Consider the following 23,308-nt stretch of genomic DNA (forward strand, 5'->3'; position numbering starts at 1 on the left):
CTGGGTGTAGTTAGGGTTAGTGTTAGCTGGGTGTAGTAAGGGTTAGCTGGGTGTAGTAAGGGTTAGTGTTAGCTGGGTGTAGTAAGGGTTAGTGTTAGCTGGGTGTAGTAAGGGTTAGCTGGGTGTAGTAAGGGTTAGTGTTAGCTGGGTGTAGTAAGGGTTAGCTGGGTGTAGTAAGGGTTAGTGTTAGCTGGGTGTAGTAAGGGTTAGTGTTAGCTGGGTGTAGTTAGGGTTAGTGTTAGTGTTAGCTGGGTGTAGTAAGGGTTAGCTGGGTGTAGTAAGGGTTAGTGTTAGCTGGGTGTAGTTAGGGTTAGTGTTAGGGTTAGCTGGGTGTAGTAAGGGTTAGCTGGGTGTAGTAAGGGTTAGTGTTAGCTGGGTGTAGTAAGGGTTAGTGTTAGTGTTAGCTGGGTGTAGTTAGGGTTCGAGTTAGGGTTAGCTGGGTGTAGTAAGGGTTAGTGTTAGTGTTAGCTGGGTGTAGGGTTAGGGTTAGTGTTAGCTGGGTGTAGTAAGGGTTAGTGTTAGTGTTAGCTGGGTGTAGTTAGGGTTAGTGTTAGTGTTAGCTGGGTGTAGTTAGGGTTAGTGTTAGTGTTAGCTGGGTGTAGTAAGGGTTAGTGTTAGTGTTAGCTGGGTGTAGTAAGGGTTAGTGTTAGCTGGGTGTAGTAAGGGTTAGGGTTAGTGTTAGCTGGGTGTAGTTAGGGTTAGTGTTAGCTGGGTGTAGTAAGGGTTAGTGTTAGTGTTAGCTGGGTGTAGTTAGGGTTAGTGTTAGCTGGGTGTAGTAAGGGTTAGGGTTAGTGTTAGCTGGGTGTAGTCAGGGTTAGTGTTAGTGTTAGCTGGGTGTAGTAAGGGTTAGTGTTAGTGTTAGCTGGGTGTAGTTAGGGTTAGTGTTAGCTGGGTGTAGTAAGGGTTAGTGTTAGTGTTAGCTGGGTGTAGTTAGGGTTAGCTGGGTGTAGTAAGGGTTAGTGTTTGCTGGGTGTAGTAAGGGTTAGTGTTAGCTGGGTGTAGTAAGGGTTAGTGTTAGCTGGGTGTAGTAAGGGTTAGTGTTAGGGTTAGCTGGGTGTAGTAAGGGTTAGTGTTAGTGTTAGCTGGGTGTAGTAAGGGTTAGTGTTAGTGTTAGCTGGGTGTAGTAAGGGTTAGTGTTAGCTGGGTGTAGTTAGGGTTAGTGTTAGCTGGGTGTAGTAAGGGTTAGTGTTAGTGTTAGCTGGGTGTAGTAAGGGTTAGCTGGGTGTAGTAAGGGTTAGTGTTAGCTGGGTGTAGTAAGGGTTAGTGTTAGCTGGGTGTAGTAAGGGTTAGTGTTAGTGTTAGCTGGGTGTAGTAAGGGTTAGTGTTAGTGTTAGCTGGGTGTAGTAAGGGTTAGTGTTAGCTGGGTGTAGTAAGGGTTAGTGTTAGTGTTAGCTGGGTGTAGTAAGGGTTAGTGTTAGCTGGGTGTAGTAAGGGTTAGTGTTAGTGTTAGCTGGGTGTAGTAAGGGTTAGTGTTAGCTGGGTGTAGTAAGGGTTAGTGTTAGTGTTAGCTGGGTGTAGTAAGGGTTAGTGTTAGCTGGGTGTAGTAAGGGTTAGTGTTAGCTGGGTGTAGTAAGGGTTAGGGTTAGTGTTAGCTGGGTGTAGTAAGGGTTAGGGTTAGTGTTAGCTGGGAGTAGTAAGGGTTAGTGTTAGGGTTAGCTGGGAGCAGTAAGGGTTAGTGTTAGCTGGGTGTAGTAAGGGTTAGTGTTAGCTGGGTGTAGTAAGGGTTAGTGTTAGCTGGGTGTAGTTAGTGTTAGTGTTAGCTGGGTGTAGTAAGGGTTAGTGTTAGTGTTAGCTGGGTGTAGTTAGGGTTCGAGTTAGGGTTAGCTGGGTGTAGTAAGGGTTAGTGTTAGCTGGGTGTAGTCAGGGTTAGTGTTAGTGTTAGCTGGGTGTAGTAAGGGTTAGCTGGGTGTAGTAAGGGTTAGGGTTAGCTGGGTTTAGTAAGGGTTAGTGTTAGTGTTAGCTGGGTGTAGTAAGGGTTAATGTTAGCTGGGTGTAGTTAGGGTTAGTGTTAGTGTTAGCTGGGTGTAGTAAGGGTTAGTGTTAGTGTTAGCTGGGTGTAGTTAGGGTTAGCTGGGTGTAGTAAGGGTTAGTGTTAGCTGGGTGTAGTAAGGGTTAGTGTTAGGGTTAGCTGGGTGTAGTAAGGTTTAGTGTTAGGGTTAGCTGGGTGTAGGAAGGGTTAGTGTTAGTGTTAGCTGGGTGTAGTAAGGGTTAGTGTTAGCTGGGTGTAGTAAGGGTTAGTGTTAGCTGGGTGTAGTAAGGGTTAGTGTTAGCTGGGTGTAGTAAGGGTTAGTGTTAGCTGGGTGTAGTAAGGGTTAGTGTTAGCTGGGTGTAGTAAGGGTTAGTGTTAGCTGGGTGTAGTAAGGGTTAGTGTTAGTGTTAGCTGGGTGTAGTAAGGGTTAGCTGGGTGTAGTAAGGGTTAGTGTTAGCTGGGTGTAGTAAGGGTTAGGGTTAGCTGGGTGTAGTAAGGGTTAGTGTTAGTGTTAGCTGGGTGTAGTAAGGGTTAGTGTTAGCTGGGTGTAGTAAGGGTTAGTGTTAGCTGGGTGTAGTAAGGGGTAGTGTTAGCTGGGTGTAGTAAGGGTTAGTGTTAGCTGGGTTTAGTAAGGGTTAGTGTTAGCTGGGTGTAGTAAGGGTTAGCTGGGTGTAGTTAGGGTTAGTGTTCGTGTTAGCTGGGTGTAGTAAGGGTTAGCTGGGTGTAGTAAGGGTTAGCTGGGTGTAGTAAGGGTTAGTGTTCGTGTTAGCTGGGTGTAGTAAGGGTTAGCTGGGTGTAGTAAGGGTTAGCTGGGTGTAGTTAGGGTTAGTGTTCGTGTTAGCTGGGTGTAGTAAGGGTTAGTGTTAGTGTTAGCTGGGTGTAGTAAGGGTTAGCTGGGTGTAGTAAGGGTTAGCAGGGTGTAGTTAGGGTTAGTGTTCGTGTTAGCTGGGTGTAGTAAGGGTTAGGGTTAGTGTTAGCTGGGTGTAGTAATGGTTAGTGTTAGTGTTAGCTGGGTGTAGTAAGGGTTAGCTGGGTGTAGTAGGGGTTAGTGTTAGCTGGGTGTAGTAAGGGTTAGGGTTAGCTGGGTGTAGTAAGGGTTAGTGTTAGTGTTAGCTGGGTGTAGTAAGGGTTAGCTGGGTGTAGTAAGGGTTAGTGTTAGTGTTAGCTGGGTGTAGTAAGGGTTAGTGTTAGCTGGGTGTAGTAAGGGTTAGTGTTAGCTGGGTGTAGTTAGGGTTAGTGTTAGCTGGGTGTAGTAAGGGTTAGTGTTAGTGTTAGCTGGGTGTAGTAAGGGTTAGTGTTAGCTGGGTGTAGTAAGGGTTAGGGTTAGCTGGGTGTAGTAAGGGTTAGCTGGGTGTATTAAGGGTTAGTGTTAGTGTTAGCTGGGTGTAGTAAGGGTTAGTGTTAGCTGGGTGTAGTAAGGGTTAGGGTTACCTGGGTGTAGTAAGGGTTAGCTGGGTGTAGTAAGGGTTAGTGTTAGTGTTAGCTGGGTGTAGTAAGGGTTAGTGTTAGTGTTAGCTGGGTGTAGTAAGGGTTAGCTGGGTGTAGTAAGGGTTAGTGTTAGCTGGGTGTAGTAAGGGTTAGTGTTAGCTGGGTGTAGTAAGGGTTAGTGTTAGTGTTAGCTGGGTGTAGTAAGGGTTAGCTGGGTGTAGTAAGGGTTAGTGTTAGCTGGGTGTAGTAAGGGTTAGTGTTAGTGTTAGCTGGGTGTAGTCAGGGTTAGTGTTAGCTGGGTGTAGTTAGGGTTAGTGTTAGCTGGGTGTAGTAAGGGTTAGTGTTAGCTGGGTGTAGTAAGGGTTATTGTTAGCTGGGTGTAGTAAGGGTTAGTGTTAGCTGGGTGTAGTAAGGGTTAGTGTTAGCTGGGTGTAGTAAGGGTTAGTGTTAGCTGGGTGTAGTAAGGGTTAGTGTTAGCTGGGTGTAGTAAGGGTTAGTGTTAGTGTTAGCTGGGTGTAGTAAGGGTTAGCTGGGTGTAGTAAGGGTTAGTGTTAGCTGGGTGTAGTAAGGGTTAGGGTCAGCTGGGTGTAGTAAGGGTTAGTGTTAGTGTTAGCTGGGTGTAGTAAGGGTTAGTGTTAGCTGGGTGTAGTAAGGGGTAGTGTTAGCTGGGTGTAGTAAGGGTTAGTGTTAGCTGGGTGTAGTAAGGGTTAGTGTTAGCTGGGTGTAGTAAGGGTTAGCTGGGTGTAGTTAGGGTTAGTGTTCGTGTTAGCTGGGTGTAGTAAGGGTTAGCTGGGTGTAGTAAGGGTTAGCTGGGTGTAGTTAGGGTTAGTGTTCGTGTTAGCTGGGTGTAGTAAGGGTTAGCTGGGTGTAGTAAGGGTTAGCTGGGTGTAGTAAGGGTTAGTGTTCGTGTTAGCTGGGTGTAGTAAGGGTTAGTGTTAGTGTTAGCTGGGTGTAGTAAGGGTTAGCTGGGTGTAGTAAGGGTTAGCAGGGTGTAGTTAGGGTTATTGTTCGTGTTAGCTGGGTGTAGTAAGGGTTAGGGTTAGTGTTAGCTGGGTGTAGTAATGGTTAGTGTTAGTTGGGTGTAGTAAGGGTTAGCTGGGTGTAGTAAGGGTTAGTGTTAGCTGGGTGTAGTAAGGGTTAGGGTTAGCTGGGTAGTAAGGGTTAGTGTTAGTGTTAGCTGGGTGTAGTAAGGGTTAGCTGGGTGTAGTAAGGGTTAGTGTTAGTGTTAGCTGGGTGTAGTAAGGGTTAGTGTTAGCTGGGTGTAGTAAGGGTTAGTGTTAGCTGGGTGTAGTTAGGGTTAGTGTTAGCTGGGTGTAGTAAGGGTTAGTGTTAGTGTTAGCTGGGTGTAGTAAGGGTTAGTGTTAGCTGGGTGTAGTAAGGGTTAGGGTTAGCTGGGTGTAGTAAGGGTTAGCTGGGTGTAGTAAGGGTTAGTGTTAGTGTTAGCTGGGTGTAGTAAGGGTTAGTGTTAGTGTTAGCTGGGTGTAGTAAGGGTTAGCTGGGTGTAGTAAGGGTTAGTGTTAGCTGGGTGTAGTAAGGGTTAGTGTTAGCTGGCTGTAGTAAGGGTTAGTGTTAGTGTTAGCTGGGTGTAGTAAGGGTTAGCTGGGTGTAGTAAGGGTTAGTGTTAGTGTTAGCTGGGTGTAGTTAGGGTTAGTGTTAGTGTTAGCTGGTTGTAGTCAGGGTTAGTGTTAGCTGGGTGTAGTTAGGGTTAGTGTTAGTTGGGTGTAGTAATGGTTAGTGTTAGCTGGGTGTAGTAAGGGTTAGTGTTAGCTGGGTGTAGTCAGGGTTAGTGTTAGTGTTAGCTGGGTGTAGTAAGGGTTAGCTGGGTGTAGTTAGGGTTAGTGTTAGCTGGGTGTAGTAAGGGTTAGTGTTAGCTGGGTGTAGTAAGGGTTAGTGTTAGCTGGGTGTAGTAAGGGTTAGTGTTAGCTGGGTGTAGTAAGGGTTAGTGTTAGCTGGGTGTAGTAAGGGTTAGTGTTAGTGTTAGCTGGGTGTAGTTAGGGTTAGTGTTAGCTGGGTGTAGTAAGTGTTAGTGTTAGCTGGGTGTAGTAATGGTTAGTGTTAGTGTTTTTTGGGTGTAGTAAGGGTTAGTGTTAGTGTTAGCTGGGTGTAGTAAGGGTTAGTGTTAGCTGGGTGTAGTAAGGGTTAGTGTTAGCTGGGTGTAGTAAGGGTTAGTGTTAGTGTTAGCTGGGTGTAGTAAGGGTTAGCTGGGTGTAGTAAGGGTTAGTGTTAGCTGGGTGTAGTAAGGGTTAGGGTTAGCTGGGTGTAGTAAGGGTTAGTGTTAGTGTTAGCTGGGTGTAGTAAGGGTTAGTGTTAGCTGGGTGTAGTAAGGGGTAGTGTTAGCTGGGTGTAGTAAGGGTTAGTGTTAGCTGGGTGTAGTACGGGTTAGTGTTAGCTGGGTGTAGTAAGGGTTAGCTGGGTGTAGTTAGGGTTAGTGTCCGTGTTAGCTGGGTGTAGTAAGGGTTAGCTGGGTGTAGTAAGGGTTAGCTGGGTGTAGTTAGGGTTAGTGTTCGTGTTAGCTGGGTGTAGTAAGGGTTAGCTGGGTGTAGTAAGGGTTAGCTGGGTGTAGTTAGGGTTAGTGTTCGTGTTAGCTGGGTGTAGTAAGGGTTAGTGTTAGTGTTAGCTGGGTGTAGTAAGGGTTAGCTGGGTGTAGTAAGGGTTAGCAGGGTGTAGTTAGGGTTATTGTTCGTGTTAGCTGGGTGTAGTAAGGGTTAGGGTTAGTGTTAGCTGGGTGTAGTAATGGTTAGTGTTAGTGTTAGCTGGGTGTAGTAAGGGTTAGCTGGGTGTAGTAAGGGTTAGTGTTAGCTGGGTGTAGTAAGGGTTAGGGTTAGCTGGGTGTAGTAAGGGTTAGTGTTAGTGTTAGCTGGGTGTAGTAAGGGTTAGCTGGGTGTAGTAAGGGTTAGTGTTAGTGTTAGCTGGGTGTAGTAAGGGTTAGTGTTAGCTGGGTGTAGTAAGGGTTAGTGTTAGCTGGGTGTAGTTAGGGTTAGTGTTAGCTGGGTGTAGTAAGGGTTAGTGTTAGTGTTAGCTGGGTGTAGTAAGGGTTAGTGTTAGCTGGGTGTAGTAAGGGTTAGGGTTAGCTGGGTGTAGTAAGGGTTAGCTGGGTGTATTAAGGGTTAGTGTTAGTGTTAGCTGGGTGTAGTAAGGGTTAGGGTTAGCTGGGTGTAGTAAGGGTTAGCTGGGTGTAGTAAGGGTTAGTGTTAGCTGGGTGTAGTAAGGGTTAGTGTTAGCTGGGTGTAGTTAGGGTTAGTGTTAGCTGGGTGTAGTAAGGGTTAGTGTTAGTGTTAGCTGGGTGTAGTAAGGGTTAGTGTTAGTGTTAGCTGGGTGTAGTAAGGGTTAGCTGGGTGTAGTAAGGGTTAGTGTTAGCTGGGTGTAGTAAGGGTTAGTGTTAGCTGGGTGTAGTAAGGGTTAGTGTTAGTGTTAGCTGGGTGTAGTAAGGGTTAGCTGGGTGTAGTAAGGGTTAGTGTTAGTGTTAGCTGGGTGTAGTTAGGGTTAGTGTTAGTGTTAGCTGGGTGTAGTCAGGGTTAGTGTTAGCTGGGTCTAGTTAGGGTTAGTGTTAGTTGGGTGTAGTAATGGTTAGTGTTAGCTGGGTGTAGTAAGGGTTAGTGTTAGCTGGGTGTAGTCAGGGTTAGTGTTAGTGTTAGCTGGGTGTAGTAAGGGTTAGCTGGGTGTAGTTAGGGTTAGTGTTAGCTGGGTGTAGTAAGGGTTAGTGTTAGCTGGGTGTAGTAAGGGTTAGTGTTAGCTGGGTATAGTAAGGGTTAGTGTTAGCTGGGTGTAGTAAGGGTTAGTGTTAGTGTTAGCTGGGTGTAGTAAGGGTTAGTGTTAGCTGGGTGTAGTAAGGGTTAGTGTTAGCTGGGTGTAGTAATGGTTAGTGTTAGTGTTTTTTGGGTGTAGTAAGGGTTAGTGTTAGTGTTAGCTGGGTGTAGTAAGGGTTAGCTGGGTGTAGTAATGGTTAGTGTTAGTGTTAGCTGGGTGTAGTTAGGGTTAGTGTTAGTGTTAGCTGGGTGTAGTCAGGGTTAGTGTTAGCTGGGTGTAGTTAGGGTTAGTGTTAGTGTTAGCTGGGTGTAGTAATGGTTAGTGTTAGCTGGGTGTAGTAAGGGTTAGTGTTAGCTGGGTGTAGTCAGGGTTAGTGTTAGTGTTAGCTGGGTGTAGTAAGGGTTAGCTGGGTGTAGTTAGGGTTAGTGTTAGCTGGGTGTAGTAAGGGTTAGTGTTAGCTGGGTGTAGTAAGGGTTAGTGTTAGCTGGGTGTAGTAAGGGTTAGTGTTAGTGTTAGCTGGGTGTAGTAAGGGTTAGTGTTAGCTGGGTGTAGTAAGGGTTAGGGTTAGCTGGGTGTAGTAAGGGTTAGTGTTAGCTGGGTGTAGTAAGGGTTAGTGTTAGCTGGGTGTAGTAAGGGTTAGTGTTAGCTGGGTGTAGTTAGGGTTAGTGTTAGCTGGGTGTAGTAAGGGTTAGTGTTAGCTGGGTGTAGTAAGGGTTAGTGTTAGTGTTAGCTGGGTGTAGTAAGGGTTAGTGTTAGTGTTAGCTGGGTGTAGTTAGGGTTAGTGTTAGCTGGGTGTAGTTAGGGTTAGTGTTAGCTGGGTGTAGTAAGGGTTAGTGTTAGTGTTAGCTGGGTGTAGTAAGGGTTAGTGTTAGCTGGGTGTAGTTAGGGTTAGTTTTAGCTGGGTGTAGTTAGGGTTAGTGTTAGCTGGGTGTAGTAAGGGTTAGGGTTAGTGTTAGCTGGGTGTAGTTAGGGTTAGGGTTAGCTGGGTGTAGTAAGGGTTAGTGTTAGCTGGGTGTAGTAAGGGTTAGTGTTAGCTGGGTGTAGTAAGGGTTAGTGTTAGCTGGGTGTAGTAAGGGTTAGTGTTAGTGTTAGCTGGGTGTAGTAAGGGTTAGTGTTAGCTGGGTGTAGTTAGCGTTAGTGTTAGTGTTAGCTGGGTGTAGTTAGGGTTAGTGTTAGCTGGGTGTAGTAAGGGTTAGTGTTAGCTGGGTGTAGTAAGGGTTAGTGTTAGTGTTAGCTGGGTGTAGTAAGGGTTAGTGTTAGCTGGGTGTAGTAAGGGTTAGTGTTAGCTGGGTGTAGTAAGGGTTAGTGTTAGCTGGGTGTAGTAAGGGTTAGTGTTAGCTGGGTGTAGTAAGGGTTAGTGTTAGTGTTAGCTGGGTGTAGTAAGGGTTAGTGTTAGCTGGGTGTAGTAAGGGTTAGTGTTAGCTGGGTGTAGTAAGGGTTAGTGTTAGTGTTAGCTGGGTGTAGTAAGGGTTAGTGTTAGCTGGGTGTAGTAAGGGTTAGCTGGGTGTAGTAAGGGTTAGTGTTAGCTGGGTGTAGTAAGGGTTAGTGTTAGTGTTAGCTGGGTGTAGTAAGGGTTAGCTGGGTGTAGGAAGGGTTAGTGTTAGCTGGGTGTAGTAAGGGTTAGCTGGGTGTAGGAAGGGTTAGTGTTAGCTGGGTGTAGTAAGGGTTAGCTGGGTGTAGGAAGGGTTAGTGTTAGCCGCACTTTTGTGAAAATGATCCTTGAATGTTTTGGTACCTACTGGAGAGCTCTTTGTCTACACCCATTCAGCATCATCCACACCCTCTTAATCCTTAGGCCCACCCATCTCTTTAAGGATTCACATGTGAGGCCATGTACTAAACAGAGTGAGTAGTGTAGTAAACAACCAAAGACTTCAAGACTAGAAGTGGTAAAAGTAGTAGCCTACAATAAGGAACAACTCCATGTTAAAATACACTATCTAGTCCTTGGTCTATATCCTAATCTGACATTGGTGTAGGTCATGTTGTTCTTCACATTACCGTCTCTGGTAAACACACACTATATCAAATAAAATCTAAGTTTATTTGTCACATGCAAAGGATACAGAATGTGTAAACGGTACAGTGGAATTACTTACATATTTGCATAGTAGCAAAATCAAAAACAGAAAGTGTCCAGATAAAAATATTAGATGATGTTTACCCAGACACCCAGAATAGTTTACCCAGACACCCAGAATAGTTTACCCAGACACCCAGAATAGTTTACCAAGACACCCAAAATAGTTTACCCAGACACACAGAATAGTTTACCCAGACACACAGAATAGTTTACCCAGACACTCAGAATAGTTTACCCAGACACACAGAATAGTTTACCCAGACACTCAGAATAGTTTACCCAGACATACAGAATAGTTTACCCAGACACACAGAATAGTTTACCCAGACACCCAGAATAGTTTACCCAGAATAGTTTCCCCAGACACCCAGAATAGTTTACCCAGACACCCAGAATAGTTTACCCAGACACCCAGAATAGTTTACCCAGAATAGTTAGATGTGTGATGTGTGTACACGGGGCCTTGGAGAATAGTTAGATGTACTCTGTATCTTGGAGAATAGTTAGATGTGTGATGTGTACCCGTGGCCTTGGAGAATAGTTAGATGTGTGATGTGTACACAGGGCCTTGGTTAATAATCAGATGTGTGATGTGTACACAGGGCCTTGTTCTGAGTCACAGGCCTGGAACACACATAACCATCTGGAAGTCTCCAGAGCACTGACCTCCCTCAGCCTTGGCTCTGACCGACTGCACAATATTGGTCTCCTAACGTTAGTGTGTGTGTGTGTGTGTGTGTGTGTGTGTGTGTGTGTGTGTGTGTGTGTGTGTGTGTGTGTGTGTGTGTGTGTGTGTGTGTGTGTGTGTGTGTGTGTGTGTGTGTGTGTGTGCCCCACCCTACAGCAGAGTCTCTTTAACAGATGATGTGATGTAGAGCTGTAATACAGAAACACTCTGCTGGTTTAGTGGCTTGAGCTTCTGTTGTTCTGTTGATAACTGGAGACCTGTGTCCCAGAAAGCATCTGTCTGTGGTGGTCATGACTGCCATTTCACTGTTACACTTGTTGTTTACTCTCTCTCTGCATGTCCTAGGGACTGTGGTGATCATGACTACCATCCTCTGTCCTAGGGACTGTGGTGGTCATGACTAACATCCTCTGTCCTAGGGACTGTGGTGGTCATGACTAACATCCTCTGTCCTAGGGACTGTGGTGGTCATGACTACCATCCTCTGTCCTAGGGACTGTGGTGACCATGACTACCATCCTCTGTCCTAGGGACTGTGGTGATCATGACTACCATCCTCTGTCCTAGGGACTGTGGTGGTCATGACTGCCATCCTCTGTCCTAGGGACCGTGGTGATCATGACTAACATCATCTGTCCTAGGGACTGTGGTGGTCATGACTACCATCCTCTGTCCTAGGGACTGTGGTGACCATGACTACCATCCTCTGTCCTAGGGACTGTGGTGACCATGACTACCATCCTCTGTCCTAGGGACTGTGGTGACCATGACTACCATCCTCTGTCCTAGGGACTGTGGTGGTCATGACTACCATCCTCTGTCCTGGGGACTGTGGTGACCATGACTGCCATCCTCTGTCCTAGGGACTGTGGTGACCATGACTACCATCCTCTGTCCTGGGGACTGTGGTGACCATGACTACCATCCTCTGTCCTAGGGACTGTGGTGACCATGACTACCAACCTCTGTCCTAGGGACTGTGGTGGTCATGACTGCCATCCTCTGTCCTAGGGACTGTGGTGACCATGACTACCATCCTCTGTCCTAGGGACTGTGGTGACCATGACTACCATCCTCTGTCCTAGGGACTGTGGTGGTCATGACTACCATCCTCTGTCCTAGGGACTGTGGTGACCATGACTACCACCCTCTGTCCTAGGGACTGTGGTGACCATGACTACCATCCTCTGTCCTAGGGACTGTGGTGACCATGACTACCATCCTCTGTCCTAGGGACTGTGGTGGTCATGACTACCATCCTCTGTCCTAGGGACTGTGGTGACCATGACTACCATCCTCTGTCCTAGGGACTGTGAGGTTAAGGTGAGGAGGATCCTGCCTGTCTCTCTGTGGGGTTAAGGTGAGGAGGACCCTGCCTGTCTCTCTGTGAGGTTAAGGTGAGGAGGATCCTGCCTGTCTCTCTGTGAGGTTAAGGTGAGGAGGATCCTGCCTGTCTCTCTGTGAGGTTAAGGTGAGGAGGATCCTGCCTGTCTCTCTGTGAGGTTAAGGTGAGGAGGATCCTGCCTGTCTCTCTGTGAGGTTAAGGTGAGGAGGATCCTGCCTGTCTCTCTGTGAGGTTAAGGTGAGGAGGATCCTGCCTGTCTCTCTGTGAGGTTAAGGTGAGGAGGATCCTGTCTGTCTCTCTGTGAGGTTAAGGTGAGGAGGATCCTGCCTGTCTCTCTGTGAGGTTAAGGTGAGGAGGATCCTGCCTGTCTCTCTGTGAGGTTAAGGTGAGGAGGATCCTGCCTGTCTCTCTGTGAGGTTAAGGTGAGGAGGATCCTGCCTGTCTCTCTGTGAGGTTAAGGTGAGGAGGATCCTGCCTGTCTCTCTGAGGTTAAGGTGAGGAGGATCCTGCCTGTCTCTCTGTGAGGTTAAGGTGAGGAGGATCCTGCCTGTCTCTCTGTGAGGTTAAGGTGAGGAGGATCCTGCCTGTCTCTCTGAGGTTAAGGTGAGGAGGATCCTGCCTGTCTCTCTGTGAGGTTAAGGTGAGGAGGATCCTGTCTGTCTCTCTGTGAGGTTAAGGTGAGGAGGATCCTGCCTCTCTCTCTGTGAGGTTAAGGTGAGGAGGATCCTGTCTGTCTCTCTGTGAGGTTAAGGTGAGGAGGATCCTGCCTGTCTCTCTGTGAGGTTAAGGTGAGGAGGATCCTGCCTGTCTCTCTGTGAGGTTAAGGTGAGGAGGATCCTGCCTGTCTCTCTGAGGTTAAGGTGAGGAGGATCCTGCCTGTCTCTCTGTGAGGTTAAGGTGAGGAGGACCTCACTGTAATTACATCAGCTGATTCCCCAGGGAGAAACAGTGTGGGTGTTTATGAGCAGGTTGTTCAACTTAGGCGTGTTGTTATAGTTACCCTGTTTTTCCATCACGTGTTCCAAAGTTCTGGTATTAATTATGAGATATGATGCATCATTATGGTTTCATATATAGACCAACTAAAAAATGATATCTCTGTAACTCTTTCTCATTGTTTCTCTCTTTCTCTTCCTGTTTCTCTCTCCTTGTCTCTCTCCCTCCCTGTTTCTCTCTCCTTGCCTCTCTCTCTCCCTGTTTCTCTCTCTACCCCCCTGTTTCTCTATCTCTCCCTGTTTCTCACTCTCTCTCTCTGCTCTCTCTCCCTGTCTCTACCCCCCTGTTTCTCGCTCTCTCCCTATTTCTCTCTCTCTCTCTCTACCCCGCTGTTTCTCTCTCTCTCCCTCTTTCTCTCTCTCCCTGTTTCTCTCATTGTCTCTCTCTCTCCCTGTGTCTCTCACTCTGTTTCTCTCACCCTGTCTCTCCCTCTCTACTCTCTCCTTGTATCTCTCTTTCTTCCTGTTTCTCTCTGCTCTCCCTGTTTCTCTCTGCTCTCGTTTTCCTCTCTCTCCCTGTTTCTCTCTCTCCCTGTTTCTCTCTCTCTCCCTGTTTCTCTCTCTCTCCCTGTATCTCTCTCCCTGTTTCTCTCTCTCTCCCTGTTTCTCTCTCTCTCCCTGTATCTCTCTCCCTGTATCTCTCTCCCTGTTTCTCTCTCTCTCCCTGTTTCTCTCTCTCTCCCTGTTTCTCTCTCTCTCCCTGTATCTCTCTCCCTGTATCTCTCTCCCTGTTTCTCTCTCTCCCTGTTTCTCTCTCTCCCTGTTTCTCTCTCTCTCTCCCTGTTTCTCTCTCTACCCCCCTGTTTCTCTCTCTCTCTCCCTGTTTCTCTCTCTACCCCCCTGTTTCTCTCTCTCTCCCTGTATCTCTCTCCCTGTTTCTCTCTCTCTCCCTGTTTCTCTCTCTCCCTGTTTCTCTCTCTGCCTCCCTGTTTCTCTCTCTGCCTCCCTGTTTCTCTCTCTCAGATGCTGTGAGACCTGGTTCTGTCCCAGACCAGACCAGAACCAGAGTTAACCAGATCCACATTCCCCACAGGACCCCCCCTGACTCGCCCCCCCAGACCCCCAGGCAACCCTACATCCCCAGACAGCCAGCCAGTCCACGCCAGCCTACCAACCCTCTACAGCCCAACACCCACCGCCAACCTAACCAACCAACTCTGTACCTGGTGCCACATAAGCCTAACCAGCCAGGCCAGCCCACTGTCATCCTCGTACCCCATCCTAACCAACCTAACCAACCATCCAACCCTAACCAACCCTTCTTAACGATGGTACCTCGCCAGCCCAGCCCCCCCGCTAACCCTCCCAGTCAGCCTCATCGGGTCCTGGAGGTGGGAGAGGCTGGTCCACCAGGCTACATGAGGAGGGTAACAGTCAGGAGAGGATCAGATGACTCATCCTCCACACCTGTTAAAGGATTCGCTGGAGCACCAGGTCAGTAGCGGTGGGGATGTGGACGGAGTTACCGCCAAAATGTTGCCCAAGTGTTTAAATGCTATGAGAGATTATAACCCAGTGAATGTTTTAAATGGTATGAGAGATTATAACCCGGTGAATGTTTTAAATGGTATGAGAGATTATAACCCAGTGAATGTTTTAAATGCTATGAGAGATTATAACCCAGTGAATGTTTTAAATGCTATGAGAGATTATAACCCAGTGAATGTTTTAAATGCTATGAGAGATTATAACCCAGTGAATGTTTTAAATGTTATGAGAGATTATAACCCAGTGAATGTTTTAAATGGTTTGAGAGATTATAACCCGGTGAATGTTTTAAATGGTTTGAGAGATTATAACCCAGTGAATGTTTTAAATGGTATGAGAGATTATAACCCAGTGAATGTTTTAAATGCTATGAGAGATTATAACCTAGTGAATGTTTTAAATGCTATGAGAGATTATAACCCAGTGAATGTTTTAAATGGTTTGAGAGATTATAACCCAGTGAATGTTTTAAATGGTTTGAGAGATTATAACCCAGTGAATATTTTCTAACCCACCAGGATACAACCCTCCCGAGAAGCCAGTCTCCTTCAACAGACATGAGACGATCCCAGTAGCTGCCAAGGTCCCCTGGAACCCAGCGTCACAGACCCCACTAGTCACACCAGGTAACACAACTACACCTACACCGATACTAGAACAACAATGTAGACTATCAGTGAAATGCTTCCTGAAGGACCCTTCCCAACAATGCAGAGAGAGAGTAAACAGGTGTAACAGTGAAATGCTTCCTGACAATGCAGAGAGAGAGAGTAAACAAGAGGTGTAACAGTGAAATGCTTCCTCACAATGCAGAGAGAGAGTAAACAACAGGTGTAACAGTGAAATGCTTCCTGACAATGCAGAGAGAGTGTAAACAACAGGTGTAACAGTGAATTGCTTCCTGACAATGCAGAGAGAGTGTAAACAACAGGTGTAACAGTGAAATGCTTCCTGACAATGCAGAGAGAGTGTAAACAACAGGTATAACAGTGAAATGCTGTAATGACTACCCCATAATGACTCAATACCCCATAATGACTCAATACCCCATAATGACTCACTACCCCATAATGACTCACTACCCCATAATGACTCACTACCCCATAATGACTCAATACCCCATAATGACTCAATACCCCATAATGACTCAATACCCCATAATGACTCACTATCCCATAATGACATACTACCCCATAATGACTCAATACCCCATAATGACTTAATACCCCACAATGACTCACTACCCCACAATGACTCAATACCCCACAATGACACAATGCCCCACAATGACTCAATACCCCACAATGACTCAATACCCCACAATGACTCAATACCCCATAATGACTCAATACCCCACAATGACACAATACCCCATAATGACTCAATACCCAATGATGACACAATACCCCCATAATGACAAAGCGAATACAGTTTTTTTGAAAAACATAAAACAGAAATACCGTATTTACATCCTATGCTATAAGACTCGAATCAAATTACATTTTATTTGTCACATACACGTGTTTAGCAGAGGTTTCTGCGTGTGTAGCAAAATTCTTGAAATTTAGCTCACGTGCATCCTGTTTCCATTGATCATCCTTGAGATGTTTCTACAACTTGATTGGAGTTCACCTGTTGTAAATTAAATTGTTTGGACATGATTTAGAAAGAAACACACCTGTTTAAATAGTTGACAGTGCATGTCAGAGCAAAAACCAAGCCATGAGGTCGAAGGAATTGTCCGTAGAGCTCCGATTCAGGATTGTGTCGAGGCACAGATCTGGGTGAGGGGTAACAAAAAATGTCTGCAGCATTGAAGGTCCCCAAGTGGCCTCATCATTCTTAAATGGAAGAAGTTTGGAACCATCAAGACTGTTCCTAGAGCAGGCCGCCCGGCCAAACTGAGCAATCGAGGGAGAAGAGCCTTGATCAGGGAGGTGACCAAGAACCAAATGGTCAATCTGACAGAGCTCTAGAGTTCCTCTGTGGAGATGGGAGAACCTTCCAGAAGGACAACCATCTCTGCAGCACTCCACCAATCAGTCCTTTATGGTAGAGTGGCCAGATGGAAGCCACTCCTCAGTAAAAGGCACATGACAGCCCACTTGGAGTTTGCCGAAAGGCACCTAAAGGACTGTCAGACCATGAGAAACAAGATTCTCTGGTCTGATGAAACCAAGATTTAACTCTTTGGCCTGAATGTCAAATGTCAAGTTTAGAGGAAACCTGGCACCATCCCTACAGTGAAGCATCATGTTGTGAAGATGTTTGTCAGCGTCAGTGACTGGGAGACTAGTCTGGATCGAGGGAAAGATGAACAGAGCAAAGTACATAGAGATCTTTGATGAAAACCTGCTCCAGAGCACTCAGGACCTCAGACTGAGTCAAAGGTTCACCTTCCAACAGGACAAAGGGTCTGAATCCTTATGTAAATGTGATATTTCAGTGTTTTATTTTTAATACATTTTCAAACATTTCTAAAAACCTGTTTTTGCTTTGTCATTATGGGGTATTGTGTGTAGCTTGACGAGGGGAAAAAACGATTTAATCCATTTTAGAATAAGGCTGTGATAACAAAGTGTGGAAAAAGTCAAGGGGTCTGAATACTTTCAGAATGCACTGTAGTTCTTCAGATCACGTTGATCATCTTGAACGGAGGTCATCCAGTTTATTCTCCAGTGATTGCATGTTCGCCAATAGAACAGAGGGTAGACCCGATTTATCCACTCTCCGGCGTAGTCTCGTCAAGTATCCCGCATGCCGGCCTCTAGAGCGCCAATTCCTCCTCCTTCGAGTGTCAGGGAGTTGGGCCTGGTCCGCGATGTTCAATATGTCTTTCGCTTACGACTCATTGAAGTAGATGTCCTCGTCCAAATCGAGGTTAGTGATAGCTGCTCTGATGTACAGAAGCTCTTTTCGGTCACAGGAAACAATGGCGGAAACATTATGATCACCTGAAAAAAGTACTGAAAGGTCAGGAGCCCATAAAATGGCCACCATTCCGTCCGGCGCCATTAGACCCTCTGTGTCAAATTGAAGGGCTGTACACGTTTGTGTATTTTTGCTACACAAGTACGCAGAACAGCAATGTTTCACTAATTGCATTAGGTGTACATTTAACTCCCCATAAACACTTTGATTTAATAGCATCTGTCTGTCCTCTAACCTGTCTTTGTGTGGCAGTGTCTTCAGACAGTAGTTTCCTGGCAGACCCCTTCTCCTTCTCTGCTGGCCTGACCACTCAGTTCTCTGGGGAGTTTGGAATCATCGTCTTCAACAAGGTGCTGGTCAATGATGGAGGACACTACAACTCTCACACAGGTAAAACACACACACACACAGAGACACCCACACACAGTATTGTACAGCTAACCTTGTGGGTACACACAATTAAGTCCCATTCAAAATCCTATTTTCCCTAACCCTAACCCATACTCTTACCCTAAACCTAATTCCTAACCCTAGTTCCTTATTCTAACCCTAACACTAATTCTATCCTTAACCCCCTAGAAATAGTATTTGAACTTGTGGGGACTAACAAAATGTTCCCAATTGGTCAAATTTTGGGTTGTTTACTATTCTTGTAGGGACTTCTGGAATAGCTAAACACAGACAGAGACAGACAGACAGACAGACAGACAGACAGGCAGACAGGCAGACAGGCAGACAGACAGGCAGACAGACAGACAGACAGACAGACAGACAGACAGACATTTATTTGTTTGTTTGTTTGTTTGTTTGTTTGTTTGTCAGTGTGTGTGGTGTCAGGTCCCAGGAGTGGTATACAGTCGTGGCCAAAAGAATGACACAAATATGCATTTTAACAAAGTCTGCTGCCTCAGTGTCTTTAGATATTTTTGTCAGATGTTACTATGGAATACTGATGTATAATTACAAGCATTTCAAAGGCTTTTATTGACAATTACATGAAGTTGATGCAAAGAGTCAATATTTGCAGTGTTGACCCTTCTTTTTCAAGACCTCTGCAATCCGCCCTGGCATGCTGTCAATTAACTTCTGGTCCACATCCTGACTGATGGCAGCCCATTCTTGCATAATCAATGCTTGGAGTTTGTCAGAATTTGTAGGTTTTTGTTTGTCCACCCGCCTCTTGAGGATTGACCACGAGTTCTCAATGGGATTAAGGTCTGGGGAGTTTCCTGGCCATGGCCCCAAAATATATATCGTCACCAAACTGTTCCTGGATGGTTGGGAGAAGTTGCTCTCGGAGGATATGTTGGTACCACTCTTTATTCATGGCTGTGTTCTTAAGCAAAATTGTGAGTGAGCCCACTCCCTTGGCTGAGAAGCAACCCCACACATGAATGGTCTCAGGATGCTTTACTGTTGGCATGACACAGGACTGATGGTAGCACTCACCTTGTCTTCTCCGGACAAGGTTTTTTCCGGATGCCCCAAACAATCAGAAGGGGGATTCATCAGAGAAAATGACTTTAACCCAGTCCTCAGCAGTCCAATCCCTGTACCTTTTGCAGAATATCAGTCTGTCCCTGATGTTTTTCCTGGAGAGAAGTGGCTTCTTTGCTGCCCTTCTTGACACCAGGCCATCCTCCAAAAGTCTTCGCATCACTGTGCGTGCAGATACTCACACCTGCCTGCTGCCATTCCTGAGCAAGCTCTGTACTGGTGGTGCCCCGATCCCGCAGCTGAATCAACTTTAGGAGACGGTCCTGGCGCTTACTGGACTTTCTTGGGCCGCCCTGAAGCCTTCTTCACACCAATTGAACCGCTCTCCTTGAAGTTCTTGACGATCCGATAAATGGTTGATTTAGGTGCAATCGTTGCCTGTGAAGCCCGTTTTATGCAAAGCAATGATGACAACACGTGTTTCCTTTCAGGTAACCATGGTTGACAGAGGAAGAACAATGATTCCAAGCACCACCCTCCTTTTGAAGCTTCCAGTCTGTTATTCGAACTCAATCAGCATGACAGAGTGATCTCTAGGCTTGTCCTCGTCAACACTCACACCTGTGTTAATGAGAGAATCACTGACATGATGTCAGCTGGTCCTTTTGTGGCAGGGCTGAAATGCAGTGGAAATGTTTTTGGGGGATTCAGTTAATTTTCATGGCAAAGAGGGACTTTGCAATTAATTGCAATTCATCTGATCTCTCTTCATAACATTCTGGAGTATATGCATTTTGCCATCATACAAACTGAGGCAGCAGACTTTGAAAATTAATATTTGTGTCATTCTCAAAACTTTTGGCCACGACTGTAAGTGAGGCAGGGTTCAGTGTTGACCTGGATTTGGGTTATGTTACTAAGGTTACCTAGGGGTGGTTTTCAAAACACACACACAGACACACACAAATCTAATATTTTCCCTCCCTCTCTCCAGGTATCTTCACCATACCGATGGAAGGGCGTTACCTGATCTCAGGAGTGCTGATGGCTCGGCAGGGACTGGAGGCTGTTTTGTCTGTCTCCAACCGTAGTGTCCATAGGCTGATGAGCTCTGCGTCTGGAGCAGGGACAGTGGCCCAGGACAGTTGTCCCTGTGGAGGCTCTGTCTCGTTCAGCCTGATCCTGTCTCTGAGGCAAGGGGACCACGTAGCTCTGGTCCGGACCGCAGGACAGCTGGCCACCACAGAGTCCAGAGACATCCTATCAACATTCAGCGCCATTTTCCTCTATGCCCCGCAGCCAATCACCAGATAGTTACCACTGGGCCAACCAATCACACAGCAAGGACTTGGTCATGTACATTCCACAACCAATCAGAAAGCAGGAATACATTTAAACAGACACCAGAAATCCAATCACCTGCAACCCTGCAGTTGTTCAGAATAATGATTTGTATCATAGATATAGATATTCACCATGTAAAAAGTAATTCTATGCTCACCTTTTTACTGAACGATTATGCCAAAGATATCAACAAATATTAAGTGGTCATTCATGTATTTGACAATATAGATGTCTGCTTTTTTTTCTACCTTTTATTTTAAAACATTTTCCTAAATTAACATTTATAAAATTATATATGTACTTTGTTTTCTTTGAAAAAAATGTCAGAGGGAAGAGACCACCATATAGTTTATTCAGTATTCCATACCACATCCTGTTTAGATTCATCTGTTTTACAGGTTATTCAGTATTCCATACCACATCCTGTTTAGTTTCATCTGTCTTACAGGTTATTCAGTATTCCATACCACATCCTGTTTAGATTCATCTGTCTTATAGGTTATTCAGTATTCCATACCACATCCTGTTTAGATTCATCTGTCTTACAGGTTTTTCAGTATTCCATACCACATCCTGTTTAGATTCATCTGTCTTACAGGTTTTTCAGTATTCCATACCACATCCTGTTACCATTAGTAAAACAGTAGGGTTGATTCATTCCTTCACGTATGTTGTCAATAAACCCATTTGAAGATTTGTCTGATAGTTGGATGGATGGTGTTAACAAACGAGTCATTCTGTATGGCTTCACTTTAGAAAGAGATTAGAGAGGCTCCAGTGAATATTTCTAAGTTGAAAATATCCAGGATGACTAACAATTAAGGGATGCTGGATGGGGAGAGCAATGGAAACAAATGACTGCCCTGTCTTGTTCCAGGGAGGAGATGTATCTAGCTTAGATTGTAGGATGGCCGGGGTGTTAAGCATGTCCCAGTTTAGGTCACCTAACAGCACGAGCTCTGAAGATGGATGGGGGGCAATCAATTCACATATGGTGTCCAACAGTGAGAGACTTGTTTCTGGAAAGGTGAATTTTTAAAAGTAGAAGCTCACATTTTTTGTGCACAGACCTGGATAGTAAGACAGAACTCTGCAGGCTATCTCTGCAGTAGATTGCAACTCCACCCCCTTTGGCAGTTCTATCTTGTCCGAGAATATTATAGTTATGGATGGACATTTCTGGATTTTTGGTGGACTTCCTAAGCCAGGATTCAGACACGGCTAGGACATCCGGGTTGGCAGAGTGTGCTGAAAGCAGTGAATAAAACAAACTTAGGGAGGAGGCTCTAATGTTAACATGCATGAAACCAAGGCTTTTACGGTTACAGAAGTCAACAAATGAGAGCACCTGGGGAGTGGGAGTGGCACTAGGCACTGCAGAACCTGGATTAACCTCCACATCACCAGAGGAACAGAGGAGAAGTAGGATAAGGATACGACTAAATGCTATAAGAACTGGTCGTACTGCATTCGGAACAGAGAGTAAAAGGAGCAGGTTTCTGGGCGCGGAAGAATAGATTCAAGGCAAAATGTACAGACAAGGGTATGGTAGGATGTGAATACAGTGGAGGTAAACCTAGGTATTCAGTGACGATGAGAGTGTTTTCTCTCTAGAGACGTCATTTAGACCAGGTGAGGTCACGCATGTGTGGGAGGTGAAACAAAAGGGTTAGCTAAGGTATATTGAGCAGGGATGGAGGCTCTACAGTGAAATAAGACAATAATCACTAACCAAAACAGTAATGGACAAGGCATATTGACATTAGGGAGAGGCATACATAGCCGAGTAATCATAGGGTCCAATGAGTAGCTGGACAGGCTGGAGACACGGCGATTCAGACAGCTAGCAGGCCGGGGCTAGCGGGCTAGCAGAAGGGCCTTAGGGGGACGTTGCGACGGAAGAGTCTGTTGTAGCCCCCTCAGACGGTTACATCGGCAGACCAGTCGTGTTGGATTGGCAGGGCTCCGTGTAGGCAGTAAAAGGGTCCAGGCCAATTGGCAAATTAGGTATTGTAGCCCAAGAAATTGGCTGATGGTCCACTTCAGCTAACAGTCCGATATGCTCTATATCGGACTACCTTCTGTAGTGCTTGCGGTCGGAGGCCGAGCAGTTGCCATACCAGGCGGTGATGCAACCAGTCAGAATGCTCTTGATGGTGCAGCTGTCGAACCTTTTGAGGATCTGAGGACCCATGCCAAATCTTTTCAGTCTCCTGAGGGGGAATAGGTTTTGTCGAGCCCTCTTCACAACTGTCTGAGTGTGTTTAGACCATGATAGTTTGTTGGTGATGTTGACACCAAGGAACTTGAAGGTCTCAACCTGCTCCACTGCAGCCCTGTAGATGAGAATGGGGGCGTGCTCGGTCCTCTTTTTCCTGTAGTCCACAATCATCTCCTTTGTCTTGATCACGTTGAGGGAGAGGTTGTTGTTCTGGCACCACCCGACCAGGTCTCTGACCTCCTTCCTATAGGCTGTCTCGTTGCTGTCGGTGATCAGGCCTTCCACTATTGTGTCATTGGCAAATTTAATGATGGTGTTGGAGTCATGCCTGACCGTGCAGTCATGAGTGAACAGGAGGGGGCTGAGCACCCCTGAGGAGCCCTTGTGTTGAGGATCAGTGTGGAGGATGTGTTGTTACCTACCCTTACCACCTGGGGGCGGCCCGTCAAGAAGTCCAGGATCCAGGTGCAGAGGGAGGTGTTTAGTCCCAGGGTCCTTAGCTTATTGATGAGCTTTGAGGGCACTATGGTGTTGAACGCTGAGCTGTAGTCAATGAATAGCATTCTCACATAGGTGTTCCTTTTGTCCAGGTGGGAAAGGGCAGTGTGGAGTGCGATTGAGATTGCATCATCTGTGGATCTGTTTGGGCGGTATGCAAATTGGAGTGGGTCTAGGGTTTCTGGGATGATCGTGTTGATGTGAGCCATGACCAGCCTTTCAAAGCCCTTCATGGCTACAGTTGTGAGTGCCATGGGCTGGTAGTCATTTAGGCAGGTTACCTTAGTGTTCTTGGGCACAGGCACTATGGGGGTCTGCTTAAAACATGTTGGTATTACAGACTCAGACAGTTGGAGGTTGAAAATGTCAGTGAAGACACTTGCTAGTTGCTCGCAGTACACGTCCTGGTAATCCGTAATGTTGACCTGTCTAAAGGTCACATCGGCTGCGGAGAGCCTGATCACACAGTCTTCTGGGTTAGGGTTAGAGCATAGAAGTAGTTTAGCTTGTCCGGTAGGCTCGTGTCACTGGGCAGCTCTCGGCTGTGCTTCCCTTTGTAGTCTGTAATGGTTTGCAGGCCCTGCCACATCCGACAAGCGTCAGAGCCGGTGTAGTACGACTTGATCTTAGTCCTGTATTGATGCTTTGTCTGTTTGATGGTTCGTCGGAGGGCATTTGATACCATTCCACCAATTCCACCCCAGCCGTTACCACGAGCCCGTCCTGTGTGTGTGTGTGTGTGTGTGTGTGTGTCTGTCTGAAGGCAAGGTCCTCTCAGTAATGTAAATCATGTGTGTAGTTGGCAGCTTATCTTAGCTGTGTACTTTACAGGGGTGTTATTATTATAAAACACACACACACACACGCGCGGTTCGTCGTCGGGCATATCAGGGTTTCTTATAAGCTTCCGTGTTAGAGTCCCGCTCCTTGAAAGCGGCAGCTCTACTCTTTAGCTCAGTGCGGAGGTTGCCTGTAATCCATGGCTTCTGGTTGGGGTATGTATGTATGGTCACTGTGGGGATGACGTCATCGATTCACTTATTGATGAAGCCAATGACTGATGTGGTGTACCATTGGATGCCATTGGAGGAAACCCGGAACATATTCCAATCTGTGCTAGCAAAACAGTCCTGT

At 46.2% G+C, this 23,308-nt stretch overlaps 1 protein-coding gene across 1 annotated transcript in view; it reads left to right on the forward strand.

Moving 5' to 3' along the window:
- Positions 1-20,153, forward strand: part of emilin2a (elastin microfibril interfacer 2a) — a 54,260-nt gene extending 34,107 nt beyond the window's left edge. The window contains exons 7-10 of the mRNA XM_071377559.1: positions 13,219-13,689; positions 14,262-14,369; positions 16,927-17,064; positions 19,106-20,153. Of these exons, the coding sequence (XP_071233660.1) occupies positions 13,219-13,689; positions 14,262-14,369; positions 16,927-17,064; positions 19,106-19,425 (1,037 nt within the window). The 3' untranslated portion in view covers positions 19,426-20,153. The remainder of the gene's footprint in view (positions 1-13,218; positions 13,690-14,261; positions 14,370-16,926; positions 17,065-19,105) is intronic.
- Positions 20,154-23,308: the final 3,155 nt, after the last annotated feature.

Source organism: Salvelinus alpinus, chromosome 30 (assembly GCF_045679555.1).
Source record: "Salvelinus alpinus chromosome 30, SLU_Salpinus.1, whole genome shotgun sequence".
Taxonomy (NCBI): Eukaryota; Metazoa; Chordata; class Actinopteri; order Salmoniformes; family Salmonidae; genus Salvelinus; species Salvelinus alpinus.